The 15,186-nt window shown below is 36.9% G+C and overlaps 3 protein-coding genes across 4 annotated transcripts in view; 2 read left to right on the forward strand and 1 right to left on the reverse strand.

The window, feature by feature from the left end:
* cplx4a (complexin 4a) overlaps positions 1 to 3,033 on the forward strand; it is a 9,152-nt gene extending 6,119 nt beyond the window's left edge. The window contains exon 3 of the mRNA XM_015040536.1: positions 2,229 to 3,033. Within this exon, the coding sequence (XP_014896022.1) occupies positions 2,229 to 2,456 (228 nt within the window). The 3' untranslated portion in view covers positions 2,457 to 3,033. The remainder of the gene's footprint in view (positions 1 to 2,228) is intronic.
* A 2,422-nt stretch (positions 3,034 to 5,455) lies between these two features.
* rx3 (retinal homeobox gene 3) lies at positions 5,456 to 8,113 on the forward strand. Of its 2 annotated transcripts, none has more exons than XM_015040533.1 (3): positions 5,456 to 6,002; positions 6,326 to 6,549; positions 7,512 to 8,113. In XM_015040533.1, the coding sequence occupies exons 1-3, from the start codon at positions 5,750 to 5,752 to the stop codon at positions 7,959 to 7,961; spliced, it is 927 nt and encodes a 308-aa protein (XP_014896019.1). In that variant the 5' UTR covers positions 5,456 to 5,749; the 3' UTR covers positions 7,962 to 8,113. The 2 variants fall into 2 exon arrangements, with proteins under 2 accessions (XP_014896019.1, XP_014896018.1); XM_015040532.1 differs by having other exon boundaries at positions 5,457 to 6,002; positions 6,323 to 6,549; positions 7,512 to 8,108.
* Positions 8,114 to 9,759: 1,646 nt separating this feature from the next.
* grp (gastrin-releasing peptide) lies at positions 9,760 to 11,148 on the reverse strand. Its single transcript, XM_015040534.1, has 3 exons — positions 10,690 to 11,148; positions 10,077 to 10,285; positions 9,760 to 9,994 (listed from the first exon to the last, which is right to left on the reverse strand). Exons 1-3 carry the CDS (start codon positions 10,841 to 10,843, stop codon positions 9,941 to 9,943), a joined length of 417 nt encoding a protein of 138 aa, XP_014896020.1. The 5' UTR covers positions 10,844 to 11,148; the 3' UTR covers positions 9,760 to 9,940.
* Positions 11,149 to 15,186: the final 4,038 nt, after the last annotated feature.

The raw sequence follows: 15,186 nt of genomic DNA on the forward strand, positions 1-15,186 counted from the left end.
CTCCCCTCAAAAAAAAAAAAAAAAAAAAAAATTTTGGACGTTTTTAGCTGATACTGAAGTTTTAAGCTTAAAAATAGCAAAAATCACCTTGGAGATGGAAGAAACAGCAGGTTAATGTAAAAGTGAAAAGCGAAGAAGCCGCAGCAGGAGAAAAGTCAGTCAGTAATATTCTAAAAACTAACAGCTCCTAATTACTGTAAACATTGCAATTCCACAACAAAGACAGGAGAAGGGCTGTATCTAACAGCCTTTTTAAAGGAAATGCAAAAAAAAAATAATAATAATAATAATAACAATATCTACTAATTCAGCTCGCTCTTTGGTCGGGTGTTAGCTGAGGTCATCTCTGTGTGACAGCAGCACTTGGCTGCTGCAGTCTGTTCAGGAGGAGATTACTAAGAAAGGCTTGTTGCACCTCTAGTCTTAGCAGGCCAAATGCCACAGAGCAGGTGTCCCAAGCCTATTAGGGCGAACCCCGCCAGAGGGATCTGGCTCCAGCAAACTGCAACATTTACTTTAGTGGATCTAAACTGGGCAACTGGTGGATTTCAGAGGAGCCTTGACAGAGAAACAAACTGTAATGGAGGGAGCCAATAAGGTATGTAGAGAGACGTCATTTAAACTGTTTCAATCCTGAAGTTTTTCAGTAAATGACTGAGAAGCTGATTCAGAACCAGCAGTCTTGTGATAACAGTGCATCTGCGAGCGACTTTAGCTGCTCTAATAGCTTTCAGCTAGTGGTACATCAATGTCTCGTTCCTTTTTCGACCACTTGATAGATTTTATTTAACTGCTTCTTTTTTAAAGACGTTAGCCAAATATCAGTGACTTGAAAGCAAACAAGTAATAACATTTGAACAATAACATGCTATTGTTTTCATTAAATTACGTTTATATCACATGTAAGGCCAGAAAAGTGACAAGTCTGAACATTAGCTGTTTTCTTGTTTTGTTTTGTTTTTTTTTCCAATAAAGAAACTTGAGTTTCTTCTTAAGATTTGTATAATCAAATGTTATTCATAAAATTAATTTAGGATTAATGAGCAAAGTATAGTTTCTTCGGAGAAACATCAAGTTGGAAGCAGACAGGCGCACAACATTAGAGAGGTTATCTTTAGACTGTACCTGGGAAGAAAGGCTAAATCAGGTCTGAGATAATCCCACAGATTGAACTTTAAAGTAGTCACAGGGCAAAGCCTATTCACATTTAGATGCTTATGAGGCTTATGATTTAATAATAATAAAGAGGAGGAAACTTAAAGTCAGAAACCCACAGAAAACACAAAATATCTTCAAATATTCACTCTAGGTTGTTTTCATTATTGTTTGCTCTTAAGTGATCCATTCCATGTATTTGCTTTTATTGCACAACAATAAAAGCAAAGCAGTGTCTTTGCCCAAAAAGCCAAAAAGCCAAACACATTTTTTTTCCAATAAGTTCAGTTTGTAAGAGTAACCCAAGGTGTTTGCATGACAAAGACAAAAGTCACACTCAAATATCTAATTAAGCAAACAATATAGCAATCATTATTAGATAAATGTTGTTAGGACTGATGAATAAACTCACAATTGTATTTGTAATAAGGAAATGCAAAGGACAGGTGCAGACAATATAAAAATATAAATATTCTAAAACACTAAGTTTATCCATAACACAAATGCGTAAAAACAAAACCTAAGAACTTTACATTTTTGATTAAAAATGAAAGCTCCCCCTCAAAATATAATTCTAACAATACTAAGAAACATGCAATGAGTCAAACAAAAGACCATATAAAAGCAAGGTGGAAGTACTAAGTGGAGTTCAACCAAAAGTCAAGCAAAAGAAAAAAAAAAAAACATGATTTTTTTTTCTTCACGTGTTTCTCTTTATTTATCTATTTTTTTTTAAGTTTAAAGTTTTTTTGACAACCAAAAGTCAGTTTATGCAAAGTTTGTTACTTGAAAGCAAATCTTTAAAACAAGGCATCAAGGCCCTCTTTCCCCCCGTCTTTCTAACAACCTTTTAACAAACCTTTTAAAGAACTACTGAGGAGTTTGCCTGCAGTCGTCTGCAGTCATGGTTTTTTTTCTTCCTTTTCCAAAGTGAATGCAAACAACCATAAACCAGAAGGACAAGATGACATTTTTTTTTCTTTTATCAGATTTATCAACATATATCTCGACGTCTGAATCTTAGCTCATTGGTTCCTGACCACGTTCTCCTATGTTAACGTTGACATCTGCAGAGCGAGCAGGACGAGAACATGATAGAGATGGCCGGGGACGACGTGGACGTACCCGAGGAGCTGCTCAAGATGGTGGACGAGGACGCCACGGAGGAGGAGGGCAAGGACTCCCTAATGGGCCAGTTTCAGAACCTGCAGAACATGGACATGGACCAGTTGAAGGAAAAAGCCTCTGCCACGGTGACCGAGCTGAAGAGCAAAGCGGAGGAGAAGTGCTCTGTCATGTGAACAGCCGAGGCTGGTGAAAGCAAATGGCGGAAAGACAGGGGAGTCGGGGATTGTTAAGATATTAATTTAACATGTTGCTTGGAGTAAACCAAGTTGTGAGTCTGAGGTTCTACATACATTTGCTGAGAATAAGCCCTCTCTCGTGTTATGTCACATTATTTGATTTGAATCATAACAAGAAATTATATTAAAACCATCAGAAAAATCTGCTATATAGTTTTTCTTTTGCACACAAATTTGCAGTACATTATATTGTGTCAATGGTGCCCAATCCTTCCACTCTTATTGTTCAGTGTTGTCATGAAATGAGACAGGTTAGTCTCTATATGTGTGTGTGTTTTTTTTTCATTAAAAAAGAAAGTCAAGGTAATCCAAGATGTGCTGATAGAAAACCAATCCTTCCTGAGTTATGCAACTTTCCTCTCAGATTTATTGTTTTTTTTTTTTCTTTCTTTCTTTTTCTGTTTCTGCTGTATAAATGTTTGATATATTTGGTCACCACCTTTGGTGTTGCACGAAGACATGTGATTTTCAGGCGTTGCAATAATTTCAGCTGGATTAAGTCTTTGCAGAAACATTTGCAAATTTGCACAAACTTATTGTATAAATACATAAATCATAAAGGCGGCGACAGATGTGTGTTTTTGGAAATGCTCGAATGTACGTGATTGTGAGAAGACAAATTTGTTGTTGAAATAAAAATGCATATTAAACACAAACAATGAGACAGTGGTGGAATATAAAAAAAAATATGTATATATATATATATATATATATATATATATATATATATATAGATATATATATATATAGATAGATAGATAGATAGATAGATAGATAGATAGATAGATAGATAGATAGATAGATAGATAGATAGATAGATAGATAGATAGATAGATAGATATAGATATATAATGTTTTTTCCTTAAACTTTTAATTATTAGTCCAGTTTGAATATGGGATTGTATCAGAAAACCAAATGCACAGGAGAGGAGTTAGCACCTTGTATCCCCTGGGAAAACAGTGTTAACTACTTAATTTAGATAATTATTCTTACCATTAAAACCCAATAAGTCCAATTAATTATGTAAAAATTGTGGATGCTTACATTCACTGAAAAGGTATATTTTCTGTTCTTTGAATTTAAGTCCTTAGCAGTTTTCATGATGGTTATCACTCATATTCAGTCACACAGCCAGGAAACATGTAACCTTCGGGTAGCTGCAATTAATCTTATTTACACAAATCAGGGATGACTGAGTGAAAAATAAACAGGTATTAATTTAATTGGGCATTATCCAAACAGTTAGGAAAGATTAGGCTAAGGAGAATCAGGGTGAGGCTGGTGTGGGGAGGAGGGAGGGCTGGTTGATGGGAAACAGCACCGTTCCGAGTTTTATAAGAAGCCAAGTTTGAACGGCTGTGGATTTGTAAAGTCTGGAGATTACATCTAATAGGATCAGCGCTGCCAAGGTTGTCGGCCTGTGCCATCTTTCCTTCACCGAGTCCATATTTTTCCCATTTTTTTTTTCTGCACAATGTAACGATGCAATGTTGAATGCAATTTAAAGTTCCTATAAAATTATACTGGATAAAATGTTTCAAACTGCGAGGAAGTCGAATGGTTTGCATCATTCTTGAAATATTGATGTGTCTTCATGGACTATCAGAGTCAGAAAAGGTAAAGTCTAAAATAATGATTTGAAGATTTGCCAAATGTTGTAAGCAATCAGATAAAATGGCAAATGAAGGAGACCAAAACTCTTCATAACAAATGATATGGAGTGACATAACTGATGTTGATCACAGTAATTATCAAGATGCTAATAAAGCTTAAAAAAACATCAACGTAAAACTTATTAAAAAAAACAGGTCCTCATTTTACAAAACTAAATTTGAGGAACAGTCTTTTGAAGAGGTTTGCAAAACAGCTGGCGGGCATCCTGTCTTTTATCTTCACCAAGTCTCTCCTACGTCACTGAATGTCCAGGTTCTGGAAGGATCCAGTACCTGTGACCCTGTGCAAATTCCCAAAGACACTAAATGTTTTTCATCCTGTGTCTCTTACTTTACTCATTCAGAAGTCTTCTGAGAAAAAGCTGAGATCTTTAGAGCAGCTTAGACCCTTTACAGTTCATTCATACGGCAAGTCATACAGTAATTGTTTCTTTTATTTCTGTCCATTGTATTTATTTATTTATTTTTTTTAGTTTTTGCATTTGATTTCTGCAGGCTGGAAATAAATAATTTCACACAGTGAATTATTTTCAGCATCGTGGTTTTTGAAGCCTCTTTTTGAGATTACCAGCAACTTAACTTTGTTTTTTCAGTTTAAATTCTCCAATAAAATGGTAAACCTGTTTTGAAATGGATTTACTATTGAGCTTTTTATTTGCTTCATGAACTGACTTACTTAGTATCCTGCTATTCTTCATGGACCCCCTCGCTGTTGGGCCAACGCAGGTCAACGTCTTTAATTAGGAAAAACGAAATAGTTTTAGGGGTTTTAACTCTTTTGAGTAAAATAACTAATCCCCTTAAGGAGGATTACCACACTGCTGTCAATGTTTGTTTGTTAAGTGGCTATAAGCTCAAATTGTTGTTGTTTATGCATTAGTCACACTATTAGACATTTTTTTTGAAAACCTTTTGTTAGATAAACTGTTAATTATTATTATTTTCTTTTTTTTCAATTAGCAAATACGTTTATGGTAGCTTGAGATCTGAATATGTGAAAACTGCAGTTATTTTTCTGATCTGCAAAACAATTCAACGAACAAACTCATCTGTGGTGACAATATCTTGAAGATGTGATTAAATATTAAGCTGTCATCTTGCAATCTGTGATCTCACCAGAGATCTTGTAATTATGATTTTGTTGTACCTTAATCTGTGGGCTTAATCTTTCCCTTTCCCCCCCCCCCCCTCCACTCCACAAGCCAACATGAACATGACATCTGGAGAAGAGGAAAGATGGTTTTAAGATTTATGTAAGTAGGTTTAGAGGCATGCTGATGCACTTGGGATGGGATGGGGATGGGGTGGAGTTCTGCTGGGTGAAGGCTGGTGGCTGCATGTTACCCCCTAAATCCAGCAGGACGTCCCCTCTGTGACGTGACGTGGGAGGGGTGTCCCGCACAGGCACCACTTTAAAACCCATCAGCAAAGATGCTCCATAACAACAGAGAGAACTTTTCCAAAATAAGACTTGAGAAGAGAGGAAAAGTTTCAGAAGAAAAAAAAAAAAAGTAAGAGTGTGAATTCTGACATTTCTTCCGGACTTGAAGCGACCAATGTGGCTGCTCGGATCTACATCCCAAATGATGATGATGATGGATGAGCGCGTCTCTCCCTCCGCACGTTCCGTGCAGAGCCCGGGAACCAACCCGTCCACCGTCCACAGCATCGAGGCCATCCTGGGCTTCAAAGAGGACACCATCTTCCACCAGTCAGCCTCTTACACCGGGACACAGAAAGACCCGGACCGCAGCGGGAATGTTACTGTGACGCAGAGGAAGAAAAGTCATTACACTGACAGTTGTGAGAGTGAGTAGATTTAATTTTTGTATCTTTTTTGTTTCATTTCTGGCAGTAATATCTTAAGGATATATTGGCTTATTACTTCTTCTTTTCTTCTTTTTTTAGTAGTAATAAGCCACTGTTGTGGACAGCCACAACTTCTGTTTCACAAGTCACAAGTGGGGTCAAATAATGTAGAAGGTGTTGCTTCGTAAAAAGCAAAACAAAAAAACCTCAAAAAGAAAAAAGAAAGAAAATAGAGCTTTGTCTTTTAAACTTTTCTAAGAAAAAGTAATTTCGCCATTTTTTTTTCTTTGAGTCGTTGAACGCCTCCTTCTCCTTCGTAGCAGGTGTGTGCACCGGGGAAGCTTCCGCAGGTCCGGACTCACCGGACAGAGACGGAAAGTTGTCCGACGACGAGAACCAGAAAAAGAAACACCGCCGGAACCGAACCACCTTCACCACCTTCCAGCTCCACGAACTGGAGCGGGCCTTCGAGAAGTCCCATTACCCGGACGTGTACAGCAGAGAGGAGCTGGCCCTAAAGGTCAACCTACCGGAGGTCCGAGTGCAGGTGGGACTTGGCCTCCAAAATAATGCCACTAGTTGTTTTCCGCCATAGAAAGGAGGATACGTCACGTCGCTTTAATAATAATAATAATAATAATAATAATAATAATAATAATAATAATAATAATAATCTGCTTATGTATGAATATTTTTATAATGCGCTAGGTTTTTCTCCATTGTAAAATACACGAATATAGAAAAAGTCACATCAAAAGCTGTAGGCTGCTTACATTTTATTTTTCCACCTTAAACGAGTCTTTGATAAATATGTTTGAAAGACACATTTTAAAGTATATTTGCCAAAAGCAGCGAGTTAAAATTGCTGCAAGGGAATAAAAATGAAATATATCTCAAAAATAGAATAAATACCCCAATAAAAGTCTCTCTGCCCCAAGTATTATGTGCCTGATGGGTTTTAAGCTGAGATTAAAAATGATCGAGATTCTGAACTCATTCTAGTTTTGAGTCAGCGAAGTCCAGAGTGTCCCTTTATATGTGAAATACATAAATGAATCATTTGAAGTGGCATGTTCCCTTGATTTTGTGTGTTGTAAATTGTAAAACTAGAAAAATAAAAAAATACAAATAAATATGCAAATAAATAGCTATCTAACTGTTCACAATGGACTGTGCAAAGTTTCGTTTTAGACCTTCTACTGTAGAACAACAGAAGAAATACTTTGAATAATAATAAAGCAATACAATTATCTGCTTTTACTGAAAATACAAAACATACTTTAAGTTAAAAGGCATTTTTAAGAGTAATTCCCTCAATCCAATCCTGTCACTTATATGTAATATAGAAACAGAGTTTTTAAATCTGTTAACTAAGTGATTATAATGTGTCCATAAATTTCAGTATCTTACATACAAGGGTTGTAATATAAATCTTAAAGATACAACATTTTACTTTATTGTTACACTGTTTTTTTGTTTTGTTTTTTTACCATCCTCACCTCTCTCTAGGTGTGGTTTCAAAACCGACGAGCCAAGTGGCGTCGTCAGGAGAAGCTGGAGGTGAGCGCCATCAAGCTGCAGGACACCCCTTCCCCCTCTCTTCTGTCTTTTGGCCGATCCACCACCAGCTCCCTGGGCTCCGGGCTGCCGCTGGAGCCCTGGCTCTCCACCCCTATCACATCTTCAGCCCCTCTGCAGTCGCTGCCGGGCTTCATCGGCGGCTCACAGACCCTACCGGGTGCCTACGCTCCCTCTCCTCCCCCGTCCATGCCTCCTTCCTTGCCAGCGTCTATATTCAACTCCCCAGCCCTGGGACACAGCCCTCACCTTTCCCACATCGGTTCTATGTGCTCCCTGCCACCCACATACCAGTGCTCAGCCAACCCAAGGAACTCCAGTATAGCCTCACTGAGGATGAAAGCCAAGGAGCACATTCAGTCTATTGGGAAGACGTGGTGATGCCAGTGGGAGGGTTAAGACGGACATGCACACCCAGAAGACTGTGATTTGAAAAGATTTTATCTTTCTGCAAATTGGATTGTAAAATTCTGGACACCTGGACGTCCCGATCCCAAGGAAAAAAAAACTGTCAAAATCCTGACAGGCAATACATAAGTTCCTGAAACATTGTAAAAAAAAAAAAAAAAAAAAAGTTCAGTATAAATACAGTTATTTGGATGTACTCTCCATATATATTTTTTATGTTAGAAAACTGATTCAAATGTGATGTTCTGTTTTATTTTAATCTTCTCTCATTTTGGCAAAGAGTTTTGTTATCAGTAAAACAAACGTGTAATGGAACCCATTTGTATCCTTTCATTATTTTGATGGCAACACAACCACACCTTTGTTGCTGATCATTCACAGTCTTTTTGATTGTAAGTGTAACAAATGTAATTTATTTTTTGTCTGTACAATAAACTCTCAGATATTTTTTTAAACTGTTTCCAAATGCAAAAATTCTTTACCAATTTAAGAGCTTTTAGAGAATTAATTCTTATGTGATTCCTAAAAATAATAATAATAAAAAGTTTTTTTTTTGTTTTGTTTTTTTTTTATCAGGGCCTTCTGAAGAGTAAAACACAAAAAGAAGAAAATAGATAATGACTAAGTTGTGTAGCATGAACTGATCTGGAAAGTTGACATTTACAAAGAATGACAGACAGCACAGATCAGAAAATTGGAAATGTTGATTTTAGTGCCCTCTAGCGGTGGATATCTGCCTTCCCAGGGATTTTTATTTTTTAATTGTTTTAAGAAAAAGACAGTCATCTAATATTGAAGGGAGTGAGTTTAAGTTTTCCGGTGTTTATGTTTATAATTTTATTATTAAATTATCTACTAATTTAATGCATATGAATAATATATATTAGTTATATATTTTAAATACACGCTGGTGTCTCAGTCAAAGTGGCTTAAACCTCTTAACTTCCTCCGTATGTTTCAGAAAATGAGTCCGTAGGTCATTTTATTTCCTCCTCATTAAGTCCTACAAACTGTATCCGACTCTCTCGTCGGATTAGACTCCTAATGGGGGTGAAAGTGACTTGCTCTTCAATTGTTTACCTATCATCCGTGACAAATGACTAAAGAAAAGGAGGAAGAAAAAAATGTGTTTGTGGCTTTAAAAGGACGATTTGTCTTGCCAAACTGTTGCAATTAGCGTTTCCTGTTGTCTGCTTGAATCCCCTGCGAGCCAAAAATAATACTGATGGTCATCTATTCATCTCTTCCCAGAGAGAAAAACAGTTGGTGTTTATTTGTTTGTTTATTTTTTTTTCTCTCACCCAACAACACAACAATCTTATGGCTTCTTTACACTTTTAATTATGGTGACGTTGGCGTTTTGTGCGACTAGAAAGTTGCTGAAACACGAGATGTTCATAAAACTGAACTTACGCACCACCTAGTGGTAAGAAGGGTTACTGCGCAAGTGGTAGGACCATGATGTGCTGGTTTCACAAACTTATGTAAATTGAAGATGTCTTTTTTTTTTTTTGTTTATCTATTGTTTACTGTTGAAATACGATGGGATAGTGTGATGCTGAAATAAATTCTTCGCAACAGACATTTTGGATCTATCCGCAATAAGTCTTCTATAGGAAAAGCAGAGCAAATAAAAACAAACAAAAAACAAAAGTTAATTCTTCCTCAGAAGTATGCATTTATTAAATTCTTTGAGTAAAAGTTATTGTCATCGTAACATGTAATTCAGTTAAGATTCCTGGTTTCTACAACACAACCTTGTCAGTCAGTCGGCGGTTGAAACCTTTTTATTTTGTGCAAGTAAAAATGCTAATTCACCAAAGACAGAACATTGTTTTTGTGCCTCTAGTGTCTTTTTCTACAGCACAGAGTTTATACATTGTAAATACGTGATTACAGAGCAGGTTGAGTAGACGTCAGAGGCTGCATTTGCAGCCGGGTTTGTCTTGCCTTCAGGAGGATTCGCTGTCTTGCTGTCTCAAAGTCAGAATTAGGAGGTCCAACAACTGCAAAACAATAATTAAGCAGAGAAATGTCAGCATATTAAAGGTCAGAGATTACAAACATCGTTTGACTCTACAGGCTGACCTCTCGGAGGCGTTTTCCTCTGTTGTCTTCTCTCCTGTTGTTGTGGAGCAGCTTTCGCAGCACTGTTTGTTTTTGGTTCTCTGCTGACATTTCCTTCACAGTTTGGTCCTGATCAAAGACCTTGTCCGATTGTGAAAGCGTGAGGTAGTCGAGGTTTTCCTGCTGCTGTCCAGGCAGACTCGTAATGCTCTTCTTTCCCATTAAATGACCTGTAGGTTGAAAATCATCATCATCATCATTATTATTATTATTATTATTATTATTATTATTTTAGAAATATGTTTCATTTAGTTATTCTTCAGCCAGCTGACTTGAAATTTGCAAAGTAATTAAAAGCAACACCAGAAGATGTTATTAATGAGAGCATTTCATTAGCTGCTTTTATTTCCTTTGCCGAGTCCATAACACAGACAGACATATAACAGGTGTTTTTCTTCATGTGAGTGTTTCACTTTAATTTAGAAGCTCAATGACAGAAAAAAAAAATACATTTTGAAAGTTATAGTTAATTAAATATATATGATCAAAGATTCAGCTTTATTATTATTATTATTATTATTATTATTATTATTATTAAATAAACATTTCTGATTAAAAATGAAGGTTTTCTTACCTACAGCCCAGTGATTGCCCCTTGGATACATTTTTCCAACAACTAACGCGGGTCTCTCAGAGCAGCGCAGGAGACAAGGCGCAGCCGCCAGGATAATAAAAATCGGCCAGAGCGCTCTGCAAGACCACGAGTAACAAAGGCGCACCGCACACATGATAGGAGAAAGGGTCAGCTCTAAACCAAGCGATGTATACTAATCCTTACGTTGCACTGACTTAACTCGGTTTAACTTTAAATAATCTACACCATAATCGCTTGGTTTTTCCCCTGCTAGTTGCACCGATGCGAAGGGGGTAAATCAAGACGTCCAGCTACACCGACTTGCAGAAGTTCCTCTTTCGGTGCCTTTGATAGGAATGACTACCGATGAAAGAAAGTTAAATGCCCCTCCTGAAACAGCTGTGCGTCAGCGGGTCTTTAGCAGAAGTGCCACGGAGGAAAAGTGATGCAGTTGGGTGATCATTTATAGTTGCCAATTACAGATCGCAGATGTTTATCTACATTATTATAATTCATATATCAGGTGTGAACGTCATCGGAACAGGAGGACCGAACCTCTGGATTCTGGTGTCTATTAATAGTCTATAATATACTTGGTAACTACCTTTTTTTTTTTTTTTTCTTAGAGGGGAGATTTCTGTTCAGGAGTTATATATTAATATTAGCCTATTTATAGAAAGTTATGACGAAAAAAAGTACTTGTTATAATTTTTACTTCTGGAAACTCGACCACAAAGTAGCATGAAATAAACGAAGCTCAGTCAGTACCTAGGATGGAGAGTCTTTATGGCATATTGATGGGAAAAAATTGTAGGTATATGTTTTTAGTTTTTCTCACACTTTTAACAAGAAATTTAAACAAAATGAATGCTGAAGACATTTTTATTGCTGGGGCTGCACAATGGTCGAATTCAGGATTTGACTCAAGGTTGATCTAAATTGTCCTAAGTGTGTGTGTGTCTCTGTGTGTGTCCAGGTGTGTACCTTCTCGCTCACTCACTGCTGGTGCAAGATACGCAGTTATAGATAAGAGATGGATTTTTATTGCCTTTTCAGGTATTTTTTTGATTATGTAAACAACCATCTCTTCCACGTTATGAAAATCTACATTTCAATATGTTTGGAGCAATTGAGATTTTGAGAGCTGCGGCTCTGTTCCTGGAGAGTAAGTTCTGGTTTTCGCTCAGATATGTGGTACAATTCCATTGTCAGTCTGCAAGCTTGCCTAAAGGTGTGAACACTTTATCTTGTCATCCTCAGAAAGAACATTAAGAAGGATTGAATGAAAGTTAGAATGAAGGTGCATTGACAGGAAATAGCAGGGCTGTGGCTGTTTTGTGCTCTAAGCTGTAACTGGCTCCATTAAGTCTTATGATTCAATAAAAAAAACTAAAGACAGTTTATCATTCTCATCATTGCTTCCACTCTGTCTAGGTTTGAACCATAGCAGTGTTATAGCAGCAATCAATTTTCCTTCCATGTTGAGCTGAGGAGCTATCTTCCACTCACGCTGTCCTACGTCGGCAAACTTAGGCAGGTGTCCAACTGTTTCTGTTTCTGAGTAATATATTTTCTTTTCTTTTTTTTTAAATGCATAAACTGCTTTCCAAAAGTGTGCAATACATTGTAAAGTGGTGCATTTTAGGGAGACAAGGTCTCTTAACATTGACCTTAGGTGTAAAACCTCTACGACATGTTGTATTAAGTTATGTTTTTTTTTTTGTTTTGTTTTTTAACTTGAGTTTGAAGGCCAAGCGGCTGAAAGTTAACCTCTTAATCTCCAATCTTTAACTGGAGGCAGTAAGTAACTATTCAAATATGTCTAATTCATCAGGATTGAAGGAAGAGTATCTTAAGTGGCCAATGACCAAGTCTGGAAATTTAACCTTGACCAAGCACAGAATTAAGCAGATATAGAAAATGAATTCAGGGCATAACATTAAAATAAAATAAAAACACATAAACACAACACAATTAGTTTTGTCTCCACATGTTACTGTCTTATCTGCAATTGTGAGGTTTTGCTTTGGCTGTTTAATCTTCAGAGGATGTATAAAAAGGTATTTCTGTTGATAAAAAAAAAAAAATCATACACATTCATAAGTTTCACATGAAAGAAAAGGGAAAAAAATATTTTATCCCACTTATGGATGCTTGAGGTGTTTTAAAATAACTTTCCACTAAGTAAATCCAAGATTTTTTTTTAAACCATGTCATAATAATTCAAATGTCAAACATCCCACTGATGCCTGAAATCAAGTCACTCATCTGTATGGAGAGGAGACACGCGAAGTGAATTTCTGTCTGTACAAAGTCTCAATGTAGTGACACAAAAAGATCTAAAAACCTTTAAGCTACCTGTCATTGCTTCACATTTAGTTTCCTTTAACATTGTGACCAACTAGTAGGACTCAGACGATGAATGTTTGAGACCAACTTAGAGAACCCTGCAGGCGGTAAGGCAATGAAAAAGAAGACTTTTTTTTGTAATAAGATTTTATTTTATTTTTTTTTTATCAGAAAAGCTGTGATGTTTGCTCTTTAGTGCTTTGTATGTTTTCCCCCACTCACTTCTAGTATTTACCTTGGTGAATTGTGAATTGCAGCAGGTTTCCAAACCTCACCATTTTTCCAGAGCTGAAACGTCCAAGCGCATAGGGAGGAACAATGATGACCCATGCTGTTACAGGAATACAACAATGCAGCACATACCAACTTGCAAAGTGTGAGTCACATCTTTTATGATTATCTGCGTCTCGAGAAAGCTCAGCAATGCTGCCTTCAAACGTAGCGAGGCACCCACACATGAAGCCTATATCAAATTCTCATACTTGACTGATCCCGCTTATGACCGTATAGACTTACAGACGGGCATAAAAAAAGAGAACGCATGAGGACAGATCAGGAGTCTGCATAGGTAAATAACATTTTTTTGTTGTTGTTGAAAGGTTGAGGGTTCCCTCTGGCTATTGTTGGGTCACAACCTTATACACACACATCCCTGCAGGAGTCTAAAAGAGTACGTATGGTTCGATTTGCATGCTTGTCCAGAGTTGACCTTAACAAAACAGGATGAGTCACCTCTATTCAAAGGGCAGCAACAGGTAGGATGCACGGCACAGTGCCATCTGAAATATTTGTTTGTTTGTTTTACCAGAGACCAAACAAGAAAACACACACACACAAAAAAAGACACCAGGAATACCATCTGCAATTGATGAAATTTGAGGCGAAGTTATTTTGGAATCACCGCTTGATAGATTTCCCTTTTTATATCTTTGCCACTTCTTTCACCATTTTTTTTGTGTGTGAATTTAACCAAAAAGCAAATGAGTCAAGAACAGAAATTCATGCAGTTTCACGGTCACAGCTCTAGAGACCAAGAAGGTTGTTAATCAACTCATATGATCACGAACAGCTCCTGCCTGATTGTCTGGCTTTGATCACCTACACTTTATTAATTCCAGACGCCACGATCAGGCAAATCAAATCACCTTGAAAGGCTACGTCATTTTCCTTTCACGAAGCAGCAATTATACATTTACTCTGATCAACATGAACTTTAAAAAAAAAAGGAACAATTACTCAACAGGGGTCTGAAAAATTCCTGTTCTGGACACAATTTCAATATGCCATTAAAATATTCATAAGTTTAAAGTCAGTGTTCCGGTTTCACTGTTCGTTTCGGCATGAAAACAGCAGATGGCACTGTGGGGTGCATTTATGATAAGCCATGTAGTTTGATCCACATATAAAAGAAATGGACAATTAAATATGTTGCCCATTGTGTTCATCAAATTATTCAAATCTTGCATTAAAAAAACTACTTGATTTACCTGTGTTTAAGAAGATTGTCTTTAAAGCTTTGTGTGTTGCTATTATCTGCACAGAAATTAGTATTACAAGGCCACATTATTGAGTTTAACAAATGTTCATGCATAAAATCAAGTTTGGGTAAAATTGCTTTCAATCATTTGGTGATTACGCTAATGTCTTTTCTATTTGCCAGTCATTACATTCACTTAAAGTCACATGACATTGATAATGAGAGCTTTATTGAAAGCTAAAAGAATCATTTAAGGGCTTCCTCTCAGCAAGCAAAGCATCAGTTTAAATGGATAGTTCTGCCATTATGAGGTCTTTGGTCTCCATCACTTTCATGTCACACTCCAGTCAGAGGATTTAAAGGCAGTAATGTGGTGTGTGGAACGCTATTGCTCTTATGTTGTTTTTTCGAAGTTGCTGATTTATTGAACGCCTGTAAGAAAAAGGTGTAGGTAGGAATCCACAAACTTCAATCAACAGCATCAATAATCATATTTTGGAGGATTTTAGAGATTTCTTTGTGCCGTCCTCATAGTTTAAGATTTACTCTATATGATGCATCAGATTTTTTCTCAAACGTGTACATGCACCAATTTTCCAATTGTTTTTAATTCCATTCAGCTGAATGGAAGGACTTCCGAGTTATTGATTCACCAGTCAGCACTGAAAGAG

This window comes from Poecilia latipinna, unplaced genomic scaffold (assembly GCF_001443285.1).
Source record: "Poecilia latipinna isolate Pla-1442-1.1 unplaced genomic scaffold, P_latipinna-1.0 Scaffold515, whole genome shotgun sequence".
In the NCBI taxonomy this organism is placed as follows: Eukaryota; Metazoa; Chordata; class Actinopteri; order Cyprinodontiformes; family Poeciliidae; genus Poecilia; species Poecilia latipinna.